The 22,316-nt window shown below is 20.8% G+C and overlaps 2 protein-coding genes across 4 annotated transcripts; one reads left to right on the top strand and one right to left on the bottom strand.

Moving 5' to 3' along the window:
• The first annotated feature begins 545 nt into the window (after positions 1-545).
• LOC122857873 lies at positions 546-21,113 on the top strand. Of its 3 annotated transcripts, XM_044160326.1 has the most exons (6): positions 546-1,456; positions 2,439-2,583; positions 12,521-12,687; positions 18,314-18,450; positions 18,517-18,693; positions 19,128-21,113. In XM_044160326.1, the coding sequence occupies exons 2-6, from the start codon at positions 2,473-2,475 to the stop codon at positions 19,289-19,291; spliced, it is 756 nt and encodes a 251-aa protein (XP_044016261.1). In that variant the 5' UTR covers positions 546-1,456; positions 2,439-2,472; the 3' UTR covers positions 19,292-21,113. The 3 variants fall into 3 exon arrangements, with proteins under 3 accessions (XP_044016261.1, XP_044016262.1, XP_044016264.1); XM_044160327.1 differs by lacking the exons at positions 546-1,456; positions 2,439-2,583 and adding an exon at positions 10,727-11,848; XM_044160329.1 differs by lacking the exons at positions 546-1,456; positions 2,439-2,583; positions 12,521-12,687 and adding an exon at positions 17,486-18,003 and having other exon boundaries at positions 19,128-19,361.
• LOC122857869 lies at positions 21,114-22,147 on the bottom strand. The gene is made up of 2 exons (XM_044160322.1): positions 21,877-22,147; positions 21,114-21,804 (listed from the first exon to the last, which is right to left on the bottom strand). Exons 1-2 carry the CDS (start codon positions 21,983-21,985, stop codon positions 21,137-21,139), a joined length of 777 nt encoding a protein of 258 aa, XP_044016257.1. The 5' UTR covers positions 21,986-22,147; the 3' UTR covers positions 21,114-21,136.
• Positions 22,148-22,316: the final 169 nt, after the last annotated feature.

Raw genomic sequence — 22,316 nt, 5'->3', positions numbered from 1 at the left:
TATTTAAAATTATATAAAACAAAATATATTTAAAAAATTAAACACATATTGTTTGATAACAATTTAAATTTACATATTATTAATTAATAATAAAAACAAAATAATTAATAATAAATTTTGAAAATTATTCAATAATAATTATAGATAATTCAAAGTGAATCGGTGAATTGGTGTCAGTGCTTCAATGAATATAGAGTGACGAAAAAAAAATAAAAATAAAAGTGATGAAAAAGTAGTGCATTTTGTAAAACTGCGGTTTACCCTGTCAACGAGATATATCTACTGTGTATATATGAAAACAAAATGAAAAGAAAAAATAAAAAAAATACAGCTTCTAGATGAAGAGAAAAAAAATTGGGTGAAAGAGGGATGAAAAAGAGACAGGGGATGAAGTGGCTTGTCTGTATAGAAAACACGAGAGATAGATAAAATAAATGACTGAGTAAAAGTGAGATAAAAAAATAACAATAATAATAATAAAAAAAATTGTATAAAAAAAAAAAAATAAGAGGGATGAAATTGCACCAGTTGACGAGTTACTCTTTAGTCAGTCGATAGAGAACAGAACGGAAGTGAGGTAGAGCTTTTCACTTGAACTTTTATATCGTGTCTAAATTATTTACAAACAATTATACTAATTTATTTATAACAAATTAGTCAGATAGAAAATATATTTTTAAGAAAAAAAAACAATACAAACATAGAATCCCTTGAGATTTTATTTTCTACCCTTATTTTTCTACCCTTTTTATTTACCCCTTTCTTTTCATTTTTTTTTCTATCCTTTTGTATTATACTTTAGTTCACAAATCATATTATTACATTTTTATATAAAAAAAAAGAAAAACACAATGACATAATTCACGCTATAATTTTTATTCTTTTGAAAAAATAAAAAAAACTATTTTTTTTTTTTCTACTTACAATTGTTTAATATTCGTATTAAAAATTTGTAGGTTTTTTTAAAAAAAAATTACAAAATTTTATAACCACAATAATAATATAATTTAAAAAAAAAAAAAATTTCTTTTTTTTTATTATTCTTTTTATTGTTTAATCTATTTTCATTTTTTTATAAAATTTTTATTATATTCATAAAAGAATTATTTTGTAGTATTTGTGGAGGTTTTTTTTTCTTTTACTATCATCAATTATTTTACCCCACTTTTTTATATACTTTGTCCAATCAGTTTATAACATCCCTACCCTTATATTTGATAGATACATTCAACAAACTTCTTAACGACAGACCAAAGACACTCCAGCACGTGACTGGGCGTTGTCTTGCTATTACATTGTTGTTTTTAAATTTATCTTATTAATATTTGTTAACATCATTGTGACTATTTTTATAATTATTTTTATTATTTATTGGTGAATTTATTTTTGCAACAACGAGTTTATTTTTTTGTCTGGTTTTGTTATTTACATGTGCTTTGGAGTTGCAATTTCAACAGTAAGTTTATTTATCCATATATTTATTTATATATTTATTTGTTACTTTGATGTATTTTTATTTCTTCAATTTTTATTACAACGTTGTAATTTTTTTTATGAAAAGAAATAATACAATTTTATTGTCGCGTGAGAAATTGCAGTTGGTTTTAAATTTCAACTTTGATTTATATTTTTTTTTTCACAATTATTGTGTAAATTTTCTTTTTATTATACAGTTTAAAAATTTATTATTATTTAAATAAGCAGTTGGTATAATTTTCTAAAATATATTGTTATCGGTTTTATTTTAAAATCAACTTTTTTCATTTTTTTTTTTTTCATTATGCACTTGAGCTTTTAGTTGATGAAAAAAAATTAACGTGACATACTTTCTCGTAGTTCACGTGATGGAGATTAATTTTTTTTTTTAACTTTTTTTTCTTTCAAATATTTAATTGAAGGCTACTTGTGTGTATATTAAATAAATTTAAAAAAAAATACATACACGTGTAAAAAAATAAATACTCAAATGTCATTTTTTAATTTATTTTTATTATTTTTTCGTGAACAAGAAAATAAATTACCGAAAGTTTTAGTTCTTGATAACTAAATTACTATAAACCACAAACTTTGTGTTTAAAACTCGTAAAAAATTTTAAAACTTAATTTGTTTTTTTTTTTTAATAAACTTACTCGACAGTTTGACGTTTTTTTTTTTTTTAGATTGAATTAGTTTCGTTATCGTAACAAAGATATCATCATTGAAAATTTGCAACAGAATTTCGTCTTTATTTTCTTTCCCTTATTTAAATTATAATGAACGTAAATTTATTATTTTTGTAAAACTTTTATCACTAAATTTCTTTGATACTATTCAAATGAATTTTATTATTTTTTTAAAATTAATTAATACACTTCTTTAAAGCTACATTCAATTGAAATAATAATTAACAGATAAGATATATTTTTTTAACCTTGTTTTTTCAATTTTATGTTGATAGAAAAATTGGAATAAAATAATGACGTTCCTCGTGGATGATGGAGACAACCAAGACACCAATTTCACGACGAAGTAGTAGTATCTGTAAATTTCATCATAATCGACGTGCATCAGCATTGTCATCATCGAAAGCCGATCCTGTTGTAGTGAGTTTAAATTTATTTTTAATATTATTATCCATCGAAAAGGTCAGCATGCATAATCAATATCCTCCCATAAATTTCATATAAATTATAATAAAAATAATGTACATAAAATTTAACTTGAAATTGAATTTAAACTTGAATTCTTCAAGCAGAAAAATTTTATGGTCAAGGTTTTTTTTTTTTTTGGATTTATCAAAGTGGTGTCTTTAAATTTTTAAAAGTTTTATCGAAAAAAAAGTAAAAGAACTAGATCTTCCAACAGATATACAATATCACTATTGATAAAAAAAAAAAAAATACTAATAATAATAATAAAAAGTAAGCCAAAGTGCAAAGAAAAAAATAAAATAAAAGTTGAGGTATTTGTTTCAACTCCCTAGTGTTCTCAAGTTCCTCTGCAAACTCTCAACGAAGAGATCAATCACGGTAAACGAGTCGACGATGGTTAGGGGTGTGCTTTGCACAAGATACTGTAAAAAGGGAAAGTACACAAAAAAAAAACATATAAATAAAAAAAAAGATAAAATAATAATTTTTAAAAAAAGTTAAATAAACTTCTTAGTCAGTTATCTCTTGGATATTTCTTGCAATAATTAAAAGCAAATTTATCTGAAACTTGATCCAACAAATGCTCGATCCAGGGGAGAAATTTCTATCGAATTTATATAATTTTAATAAAATTATATCGTTTCAAATAAATATAATTGAAAGATACACAATTTGAATGAAAATTTTAAATTAAATACAAAAGTAAAATAAACTTTATTATTTTATTTTTAGTTATTATTTTACTTTGTAGTTTAATATAGTAACTTGTTTAAATAATTTATACAATTTCTTTGACTCAATAAAACTCGAAAAGTAAATTAAAAAATTTTAAAAACTATGTTTCAAATTAAAATATAATAATCGAGTAAATGAGAGGGGGGAAAAAAAGGATTAAAAAAAAAAAACTCTTCGGGGTAGTTTTAAATCGTTATTATTTTTTTTTTATATTAAAATACTGATAACATCATTTGCCCACTTATCATCTATGCAAAATCATCAGAGCATGACATGTTACGTATATGAGCTTTTTTACAAGTACAACTTTGTTTCGGGTCAGGGACGAAAATCTCGAAGCACGTTTTTATAAATTTATAATAGTCGTAGGGAGTATTATGCTCGCATCCCAGCTATTATTATCATTTTATTGTATAATTTAATTTTTATTTTTACAATAAAATTTACTGTGTTTATTGACATAATATATTAATCGAAAAATAAAAAATTGTTGCCAATTGTTGTGAGGGTTCATTCTTCCAACTAATCGAGCTGTCATTTACAACCAGAAATTTTTATACACTCGATTATTTCTTACCACAATATCTTGTATTATTATTTTTATTATTATTTATTTTACAGATATACATTGCTTTTATTTTTCAGCAAATATTTTAAAAGTATATATTGATTTATTCTTGTTTACAGTGTTTACAAATAAACAAAATATTGTTGATTATTTAATTTTAAATTTCATATATAAAACAAGTCAATAAATGAAACAATTTTTTTTTATTTTTTATTGGTTCATTTGTTGAAGCAGGTAGTTTTTTAATTTTTTTAATAACAAAAAAAAGTTTGTTTAATATAAGAAACAAAATTTAATCTTATGGTTAATTTAATAGGTTTTTTTATTTGTAAAAAATAAAAGTTTTATTTATTTTAGATGAAAAGAATTTATATGAAAAATGAAATATAAAAAATATAATAAAAATACTTGTATTATGATAATTTTTTTTTTATATATATAAAAAATTGAAAAGAATTTTTATTACATATATTTTTTAGATATGAGATAAAAAACAATAACTTTTTCTAAGTGATAAGCTATATCGCGATATCATTTCCCAAGTGAACACTAGACATATACATTTGGGAATAATATGAGAATCAATTTTATTTATTTTTATATTTTCAAGTTGAAATAAAGTGGTTCTTTGTAAATCGATGTATCGCTTGCAGCTTTTTTTCGATAAAATATCAAAAAAAATTTAAATAAAATTTTTGTAAATTTATTACAAATGATAAATAAAATATATTAACATTTTTTTAAAAGACAATTGTTTTCGCTTTCAATTTACTCCTGGGTATAAAAATTTATTGATACATATAATTTTTTTTTAAATAACACACAGACTTAAATGACACACATAAAATTATATACACAAACTCAAATATACATTATATATTTGCTCGAGTATAACATTGATTTTCCACAAGCAAAATCCCAAAGGGAATATTTTCCATCAAAAAAATATTCCGTGAATGTGGATCAGGTTATCAGTTATACATGAACAATTTTCAATTCAAGGATTAATTTATAAATAAAATACTAATAATTATTAAAACATAAAAACTCGCTTTTATTAATTTTTCTTATTTAATAATTAACCCATAATTTTTTAATTATTTTAATTACAATTATTTCATCATAATTTTCTTCTAAAACAAAACAAAAAAATACTATTACTATTCAAAAAAAAAAAATAATAAATATAATTTAAAAAACTAAGTCAAACGATATATTTTTTCTTGAAAAATTTATTCAGCATAAATTTAAATACCCATGTTTTATACATGTAAAATATTTGGCATAATTTTTTTTCAACTTTTTTGAATACTAATTTTAGAAACTTAAAAAAAACTTAAAATAAAAAAAAAACATATATTGAAATGGAAAAAAAAAAATAATGATTTATGTGTAATTTTATATTCTGTCAAATTATTCAGATAGTTTTCAACAATTCTAATGTTTCTTTTTCGAAAAATAAATCGAGGAAAAAAACAATATGAATCATATATCTTTTTTTTTTTTAAAGCTCTCACAAAGAAAACCACATTTGAAAGTTTCATTTATGTCTAGCCTTCCATATAAAGAGTGGATTTTTTTTTTTTTTTTGCAAAATGAATTCTGGTATTCACTGAGTCACTGAGTTGTTTTTTTTTTTTGAAATATAAAATTTAGGTGGATTGATTCTATTTCTAGCAGGAGTAACAGAAGGCGATGTATTTTTTTTCCTTTATTTTTCGCTATTTTCCCTCGAGGCAATGACACACTGTGCTTCACCAAAACTTTTCCCTGAAAATAAAAAAAAATAAGACGAGTAAAATTATCTAGAAGAATGATGATAAAAAAAAAAAAAATATCATCATTTTTATATATATTTTTTATGTTATTTTATTCGAATCAAAAAATAAAAAAATATGGCATTTGTTAGGGGGAAAATAAGAAGGGAAAAAGAACAAATAAATTATAATTTTGGAAACAATATTGGCTATGATGTGTCACAGATGGAATTTACGATGATTTTCAAAATATTCCTGACATTTACTTGGCACTATTTTGTTATATTTCTGGCATTTTTATAATCAATGTCAAAAAATATATAAAAAACACTATCATAATAAAATTAAATATTCATTTTTTTTTCATATAATCATATTAATTTTGAACAGTTAATTAACTCTCTATTTTTTAATAATAATAAAAGTCAAAGTTTAGCTATAAAACGATCATGAGATTATTCAAGACCCTTGGATAAATATTTCTCAGATATTTCATCAATAAATAAAATAATAAATTTGATTCCTTTTTTAAATTGAACTTTCAATATGTCTGTTATTATCATTCCCATACATTCATTTGACCTCGATAAAAAATAATAAAACAAAAATTAAAAAAAATAAAATAAAAATTTCATGAATATGTCTAAAAAAAAAATTAAATTAGGAATATTTTAATATTTTTTTTTACCATCATATATTTTGCAAAGTTATTTCACATATTCCATCAACGATGAGTCTGTATATATTCATAAATTTTTCATTTTTAATTTACATTTTTAATAAAATTTTAAGTTACATAAAATAGAAACAAAAAAATTTATGTTTAGTAGTTTGAAATAGCAAAAAAAAAAATACATAAATATATTTTTTATGAATAGTAATTAATTGTATATTTAGATAATTAATAAAGCTATCTATTTTATCATAATATGTATTTATTAACGTATTTTGTGTCTTTATAAAATCATCAAATAAAAAAAAAATAGTAATTGCAATACAACTCGAGCCAGATGGTTGAAATTTAAATATTTCTCATTAAATAATAATATGTAATTAAACTTTGACCTATTATTAAACATTTTACTATACTAATGGCAATAATTTCAAGCATAAAATAATTATTGACAAATAAATAAACAATAAATATACTTATAAAAACCTCAACTACAAATAATAAAATATCAAATCAAATTTATTTTCATTTTATACCTTTTTAAATTATTTTTTACAATAAATTTATCTATCCGCTAACAATATAATATTTTTTATCAAACGAATTATCATTTTTATTTATTTATAAAATATAGATAATGTCAAAAAAATAGTCACGTTTTAAAAATACATAATACGATTCAATAAAAGTCAAAAATAAATTGTTTATTTTTGTTATTTAAATATTTTTACATTTTATTGGTATCGACATATTCATCAATTTTCATCATAATTTTTTTATCCTTAATCTTGTTTTTTATTTATTTATCTACTGGATTTTTTTTGCGTTTATTTATTTGTATTTTTTTTCTTTGATTAACACTGCACAATGTTGAAAGATCGATTACCCACGGGAGTGTCAAGCTGACAATGAAAGCTGGCTGCAATTGGGGCAACTTAAAACCTTGACAACAATCCCACAACATTGCGTTAATTACACAGCATCCTCTTTCATGAACAATATTCCAAAGTAATTAAATAAAAAATATAGTTTATAAATATGATAATAATAATATATTTTAACACTTATAATTTACCTCTAAATATAATTTAATTCCGTTTATTATCAGGGAGTTAATTGTTGAAATTTTATCGTTGGGGAAAAAATATTTAATGTATTTTTAATTGTTGGTATTTATTTTCTATTAAATTTATTTATTACTTGATGATTATATTGACAAGATAAATATTTGGTAAATGAATAAATGATGATAAAAAAAATTATTCCATCATTGCGAAAATAAATGTCTATTCATTGACGATCAATCATTTTTTTTTTTTCTTCTTTTTATCACGTTGATAACATCATTTTTGATGGTCCAAAAAGATCGCAAGGTGATTTCAAGGATCCCTTATGTTTTCTCAAGCATTTTCAGATTTTCTGGAAATTGATGGTTCATCAATATTATCTTTGACGACTTAAGTTTCAGACATAAAAACTGCAAAACCTTGGTTTTTTCAAATAGAATTTATAAAAAATTTTTTTTTAAACATTTATTTTTTTAGTTTTTTTCTCTTTGTTGAATTGATAAAATTTTTATGATAAATTTATCAACTGTTCGGGTTAACATAAAAACTAGTGTCATAAAATTTTTAAGATATATTTTCGTCGTTAAATGCAGCTTTTCATTTTATTTTTTTTTTGCCATAAAAAGTTACAAAAAAAAAAAAATTTTTTTTTTTAAATATAACTTTTTTAGAAGAATGTTAATGTTTTTCTTTTTTATATTTTACAATTGATTTTTTATGGATAATACAACATGAGAAAATAAAAAAAAAAGTATATAAATTTAAAAAATATTATTCATTAATTTTATTTTCATTAATTAAGGTCACTATATATTTTCGATAATTAAAAATTATTTGATTTCAAATTACACGTCAATCTATAACTTGGCTCTTAATTGGAATCTGACTTCTGAGAAATAGTAGCAATTTAATCGTCTCAATTTTCTCATGAACCTTTCATCCAAGATAATTTTTAATTTATAAAATCAATAATTATTACAATGAAATAATTACACATTAAAATAATAATCTACGTACGAAATTGTATGTAATTTATTGAATAAATTGAATCAAATTGAATTGAATAATTCCACCCTAATTAATATCATTTTTTTGATGTACAAAATAATTGACATAACAGCTGAATAAATAATTTTTAAACTTTACAAATTTTCTTTGATAAAAATAAAAAAAAACTAAATAAATAAATGGCTTTAATGAATTTTTTATTCACCCTCCATAATACAACCCTGAAATTTTAAAAAAATATTATTTATTCGACCTTGAACAATATGGAAAAGTTTTTCCACCACCCAACTTTACTCGTACATTCATGACGTCACTTTAAAAATTTAGTGACGTAGTGACTTTTTATTGTTATTATATAGCTAGAAAATTCACATATGGATGTTGATTTTTCACTTCAATTGAGACATTTTAAAAATATAAAATTTCTTTTTTCCATGGCTGTAATTTTTTTTTTTAAACTTTATTATTGTATTAATAATAATAATGGCAATAAAATTTTTAAAAGTAAATAAATTATTAATGATTAATTTGACGACGAGAATTTTGTAAAAGAAAATAGGTCAGTTATAATTTATCTATAGTAAAAAATTTTGAAAATTAAAATTCAAGTGTTAATTTAATTTTTTTAAAATTAATAATAATAAAAATTTATTTGGTTATTTGAATTGTTAATTAATTTTTTTAATATCATGATGATAAATAAAGTGGAAAATACGGAAATTTTAGTTGAAACTTTAAAAGTTGAAAGTTTTTTAATTTGAGTTTAATGAGACAAGTAAAATATTCATTTAAAAAAATTTTCATGACAATGTAATTTTAATGACAATAGTAATTAAAATAACAATTTGATTTTCATGATTTGGCAAATAAAATCGATTTAAACTTTGGAATTATTCGAGCAAAAGTGTTAAGACGTTTCATCGGTTCAAAGTTATATAGAATGATTAAACTGAGAAATTCATTTCAACAGAAAATGGTCAACCGAAATTCAATTCAGATCACGATGTTCAAATAACTATTGTTATATATGTGTATTTTTTTTTTTTTTCAATTTAGATTCTTTTATAAAATAAAAGGTTCGAAAATGAATATTCTATTTTAAATTATTCATTTATATATAAATATAAAATTTAAAAACCAAAAAATAAAATTTCTAAAAAAATTGAGTTTTTAAATGAAAGGATTTTTAATTTATTAGGTATTATTGTTATTTTTTTAAATTTCACGGTTAAAAAAAAATTATTCACTCAAATTTACAAGACATAAAAAAACTGATGATCCAAAAAAAAATGTCACAATCACACAAATCAAGTTTCCCTGAAAAATAAACGACACAATACAAAAAAAAAAAAAGAAAAATATTCGCTTCGACCAACTGATTCAATACTATTTATATTTTTTATATCAAAACAGAATAATAGAATTTTTTTATTCCCGAAATTTTCCTTCATTTATCAGTTTTAACTTTTTGAAAAAAAATAGTCAACAATAATTCATCAAAAGTATTTACAAACAAATAAAATAAAATTATAAAAACTAATAACAAAACAAAGTTAATAAATTTCATAATAACATATCAAAAGTTATATTATTTTTCTCTTCAAAAACCCACAATCCTCTAAAAATTAAAAATAAGAAAATTAATTATTTTAATTATTTACTTTTACTTTATTTAAAAAGAAAAAAACATTGTGGTGGTTTTACCGCAAATAGCAACCTCAAACATAAAAGCTCAAGAGATAAAAAAAAAAAATTTAATAATAGGGAAAGACACCCTCAAATCAGGGGTTAAAAAAATGAAAAAAAAATACCTGAGAAAAAAAAAAAAAATAAAGACAAATAATTCATAAAAAGTCAAGTTAAAAAAATTAACAATAAAAATAAAAAAAAAATATACAAACTACCCTTGTAAACAAACTACCCTCATGTATATTTTAATCATATATCATATATTTTCTTTCAATTTTATTTTACCTGTTTAATTTAATTTCTCAGCTTTTTATTTTCAATAATTTTCCATTATTTTTTTTCATAATTTTTCTTTAACCTTTTCTTTATGATAATTTTATATTTTTTTTATTTTCCAAGCATCAATTTTTTATGCAAACCTTTCAACTATAGTCTTTGTAAAGCTGAGAAAAAAATTCATATAATAAAATAGAGTAAGAATTAAAAATAAATACAGTAGTACAAGTCCGCACGCGTCAGACATGCGCGAACATAACACACAAATTCATACCCTCTCTTATATTTTCTGTAAAATTTTTGCGTGAGAGTTTGTTGGAATATCATTCGCGCTTCTGTAACTTGCGCGATTACTTGAATTTTCATTCTATATTATCGCGTTGTGAATTTATCAAATAAAAATTATCTGTGAAATAAAATTAATAAATAGCTATCATCAACTAAAATACGCGGGAAATAATTATTTTTTCAGCATAAAAAATTTTTATTATTAAAAAGAGCATAATTATCATTACAACTGCTAAAATGATTCTCAAATAAACCTATTATTATTTAATTAATAAATTAATTTAAAAGTCAAATAAATTTTGTGATTTTTTTTTTAAAATTAAAAATGTCAAGTCAAATTTAACACTATATTATTCAGTGACATTTTAGTGAATACATATTAATAGCTAAGTTTTGTTGGCATAATAATAAAAATTCGAGTGAAGCAAATATGGTTTAGAATTTTGATTAGAATACCAAGTGTCAAAGACAAAAGACACGCGCTTCAATATAATGAAAAAGCGTGGGATTTTCACGAGCTTTTTTGATCCTTGAAAAAATATTATTACTATTTTAATTATCAACATAGTCTATTTCTTGTTAAAAACTACTGATGCAAAAAAAATATATATATATTATATTTAATGAAGAGGATATAGAAATATTTTTATTGAGAGAAAAAGAATTCTACAAAAGAGTATATTTTTTAATTGGAAAAAAAAACTATTTGAACTAGAATAAAATTTAAAAAAAAAAAAGACTTTAAATTGAGAAGGAACAGGTATATATGGATTGAAAAAAAAGCTAATAATTGGTGTTGTTAAAAGTAAATAAATATCATTATTTTAAAAGGGAGAAAAATAATAGTAATAGTATTTTGTGTAGGATTCAGTTGTTATCATGTGGTGATGGATAATTGATAAGCAATGTTGGTTAATTGTGATTTAGATAGTCATTTTTAATTATAATTATGTTCGATATATGATAATTAATTGTATATAAACATAAATAATATGTGATTATTAAATTTAAAAAACAAAGTTGATAATATGCTGCTGTTTTGCAATAATGTCACTTTTATACCCAACAAAAAAAGGGATTTAATTTTATTTAGATAATGACGCAATCCCCGACACCATCAACAAGCAAATTACACGATGAAAAATCAATTGCAGCGGTAAAACATTTTCTTTTTTTTTTTTAATTTAAAAATCCTTTTTTTTTTTTTCAATATAAATTTCAATATTCATGTTTTTATTTTGACCGTTTTTTAATTAAAAAAATTTATTGTTTTTTTTTTTTAAATATACTTGTAATTAAATAACAAATAAAATAATTTTTATTTTTCAATTTAAAATATAAATAAAGTCACTTGAAAGTTGAAAATAAAAAATAAAAAATAATGTAAATTTTTAACTATGAATAATCAATTTTTTTTTTTGTTCAATGTGATAATTTAATTATTATTTTGATTTGACCTTAATTGAAAATATTTAAATTTTTTAATTCGGTTATATTTTAAATGTTCATATTTCTTATTTATTTATTGACTAATTATTTATGAAAAAAAATTTTACAAAAGTTTTTAAAATGAAATTAAAAAAAATTATAAAAATCTTGATTATTATTTTGAATAAATAATTGAAAAATTATATAATATTAATTTGTATTTTTTTTTTTAAATTCAGTTTTGATTTATTAATAAATAATGAGCTTGAAATTTAATTGTGTTATGCAAGTCTGCCAATTAGCAAATATATATTAAATTAATTAGACAAAGTTTTGTACGAATAACATTGTCAATTTTAATAACAAAATTTATTGTAAACTTTTATAATTAATGTTACAGCAAATTCAAGATATCAATAGTCAGATAGCACTATTTCGTGATTTACTAATTAACATTGGTCAATCAAGGGATGGTCCTGAATTACGAGAACGTGTACGTAAAGTTAGACGAAGTTGTGTTGAGGCATGCAAAAATACATCACAACTTGTATTACCACAAATGCGAAGGTAAGCTTCACATATTTTTTTCCATATAATCTATTCTCAATTAACAAAAATAATCACCTAATCAATTATTTTTTTATACCTTCAAAAAAATAAATGAAAAAATAAATTTTTTCAATTTTTAAAATCTAGCTTTGTTTTTTTATATATTTTCTTACAAGCTTTAAATTTTTTTTAACAAAAAGTTTAAAGATCAATTATCAAATAAATTATAAAATATGAAAAATGTAATATTTTCATGATATTTTTTTCCATAATAACGCTGTAAAATCACTGTCACGCAATGAAATTAAAATTAAGAAAAAAAAAAAATTATCAAAATGTTTTTTCTTGGCATTGATTGATATCTCACCTACAAATTTCACATGTAAAATAAAAACAACAAAATACATAAAAAATAAAAAAAGGGTGCGTTAGAAAGATGTATCCCACTGAGAATTAACCCGGATATACTTTTTGTACCAAGTCATTTAATAATATTTGAATTTTAATGAATCTTATACCAACATTTATACACTAAAATTTAATGATAGTATTTTTAAATTGCTAAGGAAAAATTTAAAATATAATTTTATAAATAATATTAGTCAAATGAATTTTTTATATTTTTATTAAAAATATTTATCATATGAAATATTTTCTTGACGTATTCATGAATAAATAAATTTTTGGTATCATTATTATTGTACTTATTGGTATATAAAAATTTATAAAAGTATTTTGTTGATAAATATTTCATATGAATTTTATAAATAAATATTATTTATTTTTTTAAAAAACATTAATGTCAATGTCAAGATGAATAGTGACATCAATGTTTAGCATTATCGATTATATTTTTTACATACGGATAATTAAAATTCACGTGATTTTGTTGATACGTGTTGACTTTTGTCAGTCAGTCTGTGTGGCTATACGGTATATACTACGTGACTGAAATTTATGTCAACTTGGTTTGTACATATTATACTAATTTACACTGTATAATATCACCCTGATAACATAAACATTTGATATTATCAATGTAAAATATTACCAAGTTAATAATAACATAAAAAAAATGACTGAATTTCAAATAAAAATAAGAAAAATTCATAAATAAACAATTATTTATTTAAATATTTACAACATTTTTTGAACATTTTATTTTTTAATCAACTTGTTGTCTAAAAAATTTATTAACTATTTTTTTTTTTTTTTTTGAATGAATAATTTTTTCTTTTATACAAACAAACTGAAATATTTATAATTAAAATTTTTTTTAAATTAAAAAAAAAGCCTGTTTTAAAAATTCTTTTTTATTTTGTGAATTAGTTTATGAAAAATATTATTAATTAAATTAAAATAAAGTATAAATTTTAAAAATTTATAATTAATTTATATATATTTTTTTATAATTATGTTTTTTCCTTTGAAAAAAAATTCTTTTTTAAATTTGATTAGAATCTTGGGTTTGAATTAAAGCTCATAAAGGTCGAATATATATTTTTTTTTCTTTTTTTTTTTAATTAAGTGTTGTACGTGTAATCATGTTAGATTTAAAAATCTAGGTTGTAAAAATTTTTGTAATATGTCAAATGGTCTTTTAACATGATAGAGAATTAAATTTTTATTATTTTTTTGTCAACGAATATGGTAATAATGAAATTGCAATTAAACTGATTGGATTTATAAAAATAAAATTTTGCGTGTATTCCGATTGACTGATTTTTTAGAACTCGTGAAAATAAAAAGAGCTTTTTTATTTTTAATGAAATATTTTATCTACAATTTCGATTATTCCAATTGACAATTATTTGAGAATTTATATTTATTAATATTCCAATAATATTTAATTATTTTTCATTTCAATTTTGTATTTCATTATTTGTTTATCATCATTGTCATAACTATTATTATTCATATTTGTTCACATGCGAGTCAGATAAATTTTCAAAAACAATGTAAAAGCATTTTATTTTTAAATTGAAATAAAAATTTATTAAATTCTTGATATATATTTCTAAAAAATTCTATGTCAAAGCTAATTAAAAATTGGAATTTTTTTTTCCTAATTAAAAGGCATGTTATGGTATAGTTTATTTATTTTTATTTTTAATTTACAACTTGAAATACTATTGATAATTCCGGTCGAAGACAAATCATTTTTTACTCGGCCTGATTTTATTTTTTATTATTTTTTTTTTTTTTTGCTGTTTTAAATGGTGTACAGTGGATATTGAAAATAAAACAAAGGCCTAGGGCATATACAAAGATGAAAATATATACGTTATAAAAAACAAAAAATATAAAAAATAAAAACTAGTTCAGTAGAAATTCCCGTGGGGTAAAAAAACAATTCCATTTTTCTTTTTTTTATTATTTCTTTCACAAGAAAAATCGAACTTTTTTACAAGTAAATTTTATTTTCATTCATCAAAAATTAAAAAAAAAAACAAAAAGAGTATATATTAAAATTTTCAAATAAAATTATTCATTGGAAATGATAAATTAAATTATTAATTTTTAATTTATGTTTTAACAAAAGTTATTTAAATTATTCAATAAATCATCTAATTTATTTAGAGTTTATTTATTTCTTCTCTGCATATATTAACAATTCACTTATTCTTAATCAAATAACTTGAAAACTACGCTAAAAGTTTCATAGTATATATTTAATTTATAGAAATTTTAATTTTATTAACGAAACACAAGGATAACATTATAATCAACTAAATTATAGTCAAAAAAAAAAATACATAGAACTAAATTTCTCAATTTTAACTCCTTCAAATAACCAAAAAAAAGAGAGCTTTTTTTTTAAATTAATTTTTTGAAATTTAATAAAATCTTGATGAGTAATTAATTTACTTCAATATATACAAGGAAAATTGATAGAAAAATGTTCAAAATTTTCATCTAGTTTAATGATTTTATTTGTGGAAAAATTAAAAGTTAAAAATTGTCAGTAGTACAAGTCAAGCAGTGTCAGACACGAAATTGTATTTTCCAATTTAACGTGTTGTGAGAATAAACAAAAGAAAAAACCAATCAGGAATTTAAAAATAAAAATAATTTACTAACTTATTTATTTAATATTACTAGGTTGTACCCACCCTTCGCCTATTATAATAATTTTACTTGATAAACAATTTAAAAACGTCTAATATTATTTCTTAAACATAAGACTTTATAGAAAAAAAAAAAAAGAAAGAAAATCACATAATAAGTATATATAAACTAAAAATATCCAGGATTATATGGAACTCAATTTTCAATTTTTCAATGCAATTTTATCGGAAACCTCAGAAAAAAAAAAAAGAGAAAAACTAAAAACAAAAAAATGTTGTTAACGAAATCGTTTCCCGTTGAAAATTGAAAATTTTCAAAACTCCGGCGAATATGGGTTTTTTAATTACGGAACCATATTTATCATTATTCATATTATACATATATATTTTTTAAATATTTATTTGAATATAAATATTGTACACAATAATAACAATGATAACATTGAACTCTAACCTCAATAAACATGTATATATTTTAACTATATACATATATATATTTGTTGCTTTTCTAGTTGTAATTTAATTTATTTTAAAAAGTTAACAGTTATCTTATTTTTCTACTTAGATCAAAAAACTTTTACTATTTTAATTTTTTTAATTTTACTATTTAAAATGAAGATCGATGAAAAGAAATACCGACTTACCGATCGAAATATATTTCATCATCATGCGTACAAACTTTTTATTTAGAAGAAATTGTTAAATAATAAATTGGTAATTTTTGACAACCATAATTTGAATAAATAAACGCAAAAAATTATGTTGCATTCAAAAATTGTTATAAAAATTGCCACAGCCAAGGATATGATAGAACTTCCAATACAAATTTTAAAGGTCCTTATTCATTACAAAGTTGATGACACTATTATTATAAACAATCGTCTTACAACTTAGAAATGGTGGTTTTGATATTTCTAAATATACTTGGCTGTAGAGATTTTGATGAGGAAAATTTTGACCAAATATAACTCTGTGAGATAATTTTTAAAAAAGTTATGAAGTGTCTAAAAAAACACAAATTCTGATATTCTGTTAATTAACAAATTTCTAGCAACAATAAAAAAAAAAAAAATCGTAATTTTGTAGAGTTTTAAAAAACCATCCTGGCAAAAATTGCATCCATGATTTGTTCATAGTTTTGCATATATCAGTTTAAAATTTTTCATTATCTATTTTATCAACAATTAATTAACTAATAATCCAAATTTTTCATATGGCTGTAGATTTCAAACCTTTAATTTAAGCCTATTTCAAACTCTCTATCTTAAATAGTTTAGAAGATATGAACATTATTTATTTTTTGCCAGTGATTTCAATACGTAAGGCTTCGCCTCCGTAATAATAACGAATATAAAAAAGAAAAAAAAAATTCAACAGGGTATATTCTGGATTGTTATATCGATATACTATAAAAGAATATTTTTATTATTTTTTTTTTTTACTTTGAAATATAACAAAGTAAAGGCCAATGTATATTCACATGGCCCAAAGGCATACCGAAGAGTTTCCATTGGATTTTGTGTCACATTTTACCATGAGACGAAAAATAGACGAACCGAAACATTCCCCTTTGCCGCATTGAAACTTTATTTGAACTACTCAATGCAGTCGATCTTCAGAGTTTGCCATTACATCAATACACTAACATTTTATATACATCCTCTCTTTTTCTCTCTCTTCTATTTTCTCCCATACATACACATGTTGTAGTTAAGACTTTAGTATTATAGTCCCACCAAGTTTGCTCCAGTTCGTCGAGAGTTGTTGGACTTCCCCGCAGTAACGTCAAGGGGATTGTTAAGAAACACGAGGTGTTGACAGATCATTTTTTATATCTTTCAAAAAAAAATATCACAGATCTTTAGCTACTTTAAGTTACATAAAATAAAACTTTATCATTTTTTTTTTTTTTATTTTTTTTCTATTTTAAATTTTAAATTTATCAAGTTAACATTTTAACTCAATCTGTAAAAGTTTACAAAAGAATTTATCAAAATAAATTTATAAAAATAAAAAAAATAATATAATTTTTTCAACTTTATAAATTTTAGTATTGTATATTGTAAAAAGTTTATATTGTTTTTTGATGAAATACTATGAAATTTTTTTTGGATATTAGAAAAGTAAATAAAAAAAAAATTTTTTTAAACAACATGGTTTTTAAATTGGACAGTATTCGCGAAAAGTACCACTCGTGTGAAATAAGTGTTAACACCTCTTGTGCTTTAACAAATATTTACAAGCACCACTTAGAATATAGGACAAGGTCCACTAATATTTTTAATATACATGTGAAATATTTTTAAAAAATATTATTATTATAAAATAAAGTTTATTTTATTTTTTTACTCTCAACATTGTTGACGCCTCTGGCCATTTAAAAAGTTCAAAAAGATTTTTAAATTAGTCGTCTAGGTCAAGAATTTTTTTTTCCCATTTTATTTTTTCACTTTTATCTTCAAACTCTTTGTTTTGATATTTTTTTTTATTTTATCAAAAAACTTTTGTAGTTTACAATAATTTGGCTTTTAAATTATTTATTAATTGTTTTTTATTTTTCTTTTGTTTTTCAACAGTGCCATTGATCTTGGGATACCAGCAGACAGTCCAAATTTAGTTTTACTATTTTTCGTTGCACAATTATTTTTACGAGAACTTTATAAAGCCAAAAATCTCGTTAGAATTGTTCCCATGGATATGTCTGGTTATTATGGTGAGAAAAATTTTATTAATTTGTTTTTTTTTATCTTTGGATTTAATGATTGTTAAATTTTTATAGCTAGTAAATCTGGACCATCAAATATTGGTAATGTGATATCATCAATTTTACTTTGTAAGCCAATAACACCGAATTTTAATGAAGAAGAATTATGCAGTATTAGAAAAGATTCAGCAGAGATTAGTAATCTTATTGCTGAACTACAAGAATTTATGCCACAATCTGAGGCTGATGTAGGTGAGTTGAATAATTTTTAAGTCAAAAATATAACAAATTTACTTCAGGGAGAAAAAACAAGTATTTCGAAAATTATAAATTTCTAATTGAAAATCCAGTTGAGATAATTTACCAGCCATGTAAATTTTTTTCCCTTTAAATTATTCCAGATTTTTATCACAAACAAAACTCCTTAATTTCTCTTCGTAATTAAAATTTTTCTTAGTAAATTTTTTAGTCTTAATTACCAAGAAAAATCTGGCAAATTAATAGAGTTATTTTGTAGAAAAAAAAATGAACCATTTAATTTCTATAATTAAATTTTTGCATCATAGAAAGTAAAATAATTTCTATGCTTATTTTTAATATTACAAATTTAAAAAATCCTTTGAGGTACTTGTTTACTCCTGGTAAATGTAAAATAACATTTAAAAAATTAATTTAAAATTCAACAGAACGTTCAATCGCTCTTCAAGATGGATTTGTCAGTAATGCTCGAAGTATTGGACCCAAAAAAGGCACAAGATGGGACAATCGTGGTGGTGCTAATAATCCAAATTATTTTGGTGGAAATAGTTTTAATTTTCTTTGCTGTGCTTCAAGGCCAAACTACGTTTAATACTATTATTATTTTAAATAAACGCACATTTATTAATAATTAAAAATTAATTAATTTTAAAATAATTATTTCCGGCATGATAAAAAAATTCTTAGTAGTTATAAATATATAAAAATTGACAAGAAAGATGTAACATAATGAAAAAAAATATATATGTTAATTAAAAAAAAAACATGAAAAACACTTTCATAAAATTTAGAAAATTTATCAATTAATATCGGTGATATAAATAGTTAATTATTATGAATAAATATTTATTTGATGAATTGTTAAGATGATTATTTAAATGAAAATATATATCAACGTTATTAGAAAGTGATAATAATCAAAATTTAATTTAGAGTCATTGAAAATATAATTTTAATATAACTGCCAGGATATTTTTGGCGCCTGAAAAGCGATAATTATTAGGATATTAAAATAATACGTCGAGTTAGTTTTGAAATGAATGAATTTGTCTATTTTAAATATGGCACAATACCCAATGAACGTTGAAGACGATAACGTGAACCTTGATATTCCAAAGTAGACTAAAAGCTAAAATATTAATTTAAAAAAAAAAAACACCTAAAACAAAAATGTATATTTAATTATTATATGTAAAAAAATTATTTATTTATCTATTTATTTAGTATTATTTTATTATAACAATTTTAATGAACTAATTACTTTATATTTTTTAAAATAACAAAAAAACAGTTGTATAGTTTTTTACGAAACAGAAAAAATAATAAACAAAAATGTATTTTAAATCTTGGACTCTTTAATTTTAATTAATCATCATCACTGTATAAAAAAAATTAAATATCATAATTTAAATTAATTTATTTAATCTTGAAATAAATAAATAAATAAAAACAAATTAATATATTTATATAATTAATAAATCTATAATTTTTTTTGTCAATAATTTATCTAAAAATAATATTGATATTTTTTAAATACGTAATTATTATGATTAAAAATTTATACTATATTTAAAAAAAAATCGAATGTATTAGTTTTGCTTTTATTACACTTTTATAACTTGGGTCCAACTTTAAAATTTTATTATTTCAATGAATTATCATTTAATATGTAAAAAAAAAAAAATATATTACTTACAAATAAATAAATTAATTAATTATTATGAAACTATTAAAATGTAAAGTTAGAAAATTAAAATTGTGAATTATATAGTTAATTGGTTTTTCGGCTACACTCATGCAAATAATAAAAAAATTATAATAAAAAAACAAAAATAGTAATAAATAATAGTAGAAAAATAAAGAAAAAAAAATATATAAAATGAAGTCAATATTACACTAGAGCATATCGAGAATTTAAATTGAAAATGAGTTAAAAAAAATATATAAATATATATATTTTCAAAAGGACCAACCCTTAAGTTTTAAGAAGTAAAAAAAAATGTACAGTTTTAATTAAATTCAGTAGTAAATTTATGCACAAAATAAATAATATAAAATGATGTGAATTATTGATGACTAGTTGATGATTCACGTCACAGTTTACATTGAAATAATTAATAATTTGTAGTTGGAAATATCAACATCAACAGCACAATTAAATTTTCAATAATAAACATGAATTAATTATTTTATCATTCAACATACAAACCTACTAAATAATTTTTTTTTTCATAATAAACATGCGTCCTTAAATTAATATATTCAACAAAAATAAATATTGTAAAATTTCAATCAAAAATAATATTTAAAAATTTATCTCATTAATTAAATAACGAGTGTTTTGTCGAGCCAAATAATTAATGAAAAAATAAAAAAAAGATATGATTTATTTAAATAAACAAAATTCAAATAAATAAAATGTTATTAATTTATTACATCAAGTAACAATCGTTAGAAATGATAAATTTCTATTATCGAATTCTTGATAAAGATATTTACTGACAATTATTTTTAATTTTTTTTGACGTTTTTGAGTAATTTTCGATGCGAAAATGAGAACATCAATTGTAACTGGATTACCAGCAATATTTAAAACTTCTAGATCATGAGAATTTTCAATAAGATTTTTAATTGAATTATCAGTTACACAAGCAACTTCAAATTCAACAATTTTCATATTTTTAAATTGATCAATTGTTTCGTCATCAATTATTATTATATCATTTAATATAATATTTTTTAAATTTTTTAATTTACCTAATTGATTTAATGATTTTTTAGTTAAATGCCAATTGTTGCTTATATCAAGATATGTTAATTGATTAAAATTTTTTACTATTGAAATAATTGTTTCATCAGTTATGTCATTTGAATTTGAAAAATCAAGATACTGAATGTTTATACATGATTTACATACTTCTAAAATTGAATCAGTTTTTAAGTTATCATCTAGTGTTAATTGTTTTAAATATTTTTCACATTTTCTTATGATACTTTCAAGATCTGATTGGGTTAAGATTATATTATTTGAATAAACATTTGGACAATTTATTGATTGTATATTTGTCCAAATTAAGTGACTGACATCTCTCCATTTTTGACAAACTAAAATTTATTAAATTAAAATTATATTGAAGTTTAATTGACACTTTATTAATTGATATTTATGTAAATTACCATTTTTTATTTTAAATCTTTCTTCAAGTGGAAAGTAGGAAAATATCATTAAAAGACAATCGTAATCAAGATTATTTATTTTTATATTCATCGTTAAACTTTTGCTCATATTTATTGCAAGGTTTATATTTTATTTAATAGGAAAAATTAACCTGCTATATTTTTACTATTACTTTTTAATTCTTGTAGCTTTTATTGCTATTTTATTTGCAAAGAAATTTCACTTTTTACTATTTTTTATTTTGTTATAAATAGATATTCAATTATTTTTCATATTTTTTTTTTGTTTTCTACGACTAGAGACAAGTTCACATTAGAAAAATTATAAAATTAATAAAAATTGATATTAAATATTAGCATAAACAAACAGAAAAAAAATTAACATTAAAAATAAATTTAAATAACGAAGATATTATTTGTTTTTTAAATTTGTAAATACA

The sequence above is a fragment of the Aphidius gifuensis genome, linkage group LG5, assembly GCF_014905175.1.
Source record: "Aphidius gifuensis isolate YNYX2018 linkage group LG5, ASM1490517v1, whole genome shotgun sequence".
Taxonomy (NCBI): Eukaryota; Metazoa; Arthropoda; class Insecta; order Hymenoptera; family Braconidae; genus Aphidius; species Aphidius gifuensis.
Note: the sequence above shows the minus strand (reverse complement) of the source record. Positions and strands in the feature narration are given on the sequence as shown.

What these genes read in the sequence shown, in the direction of transcription:
- LOC122857873 (XM_044160326.1), top strand. Translation starts at nt 2,473, where the DNA reads ATGATGGAGACAACCAAGACACCAATTTCACGACGAAGTAGTAGTATC. An exon ending in GTATTACCACAAATGCGAAG is followed by an intron (nt 12,688 to 18,313) that starts GTAAGCTTCACA and finishes GTTTTTCAACAG; the next exon opens with TGCCATTGATCTTGGGATAC. An exon ending in GGATATGTCTGGTTATTATG is followed by an intron (nt 18,451 to 18,516) that starts GTGAGAAAAATT and finishes AAATTTTTATAG; the next exon opens with CTAGTAAATCTGGACCATCA.
- LOC122857869 (XM_044160322.1), bottom strand. Translation starts at nt 21,985, where the DNA reads ATGAGCAAAAGTTTAACGATGAATATAAAAATAAATAATCTTGATTAC. An exon ending in AAGATTTAAAATAAAAAATG is followed by an intron (nt 21,805 to 21,876) that starts GTAATTTACATA and finishes AATAAATTTTAG; the next exon opens with TTTGTCAAAAATGGAGAGAT.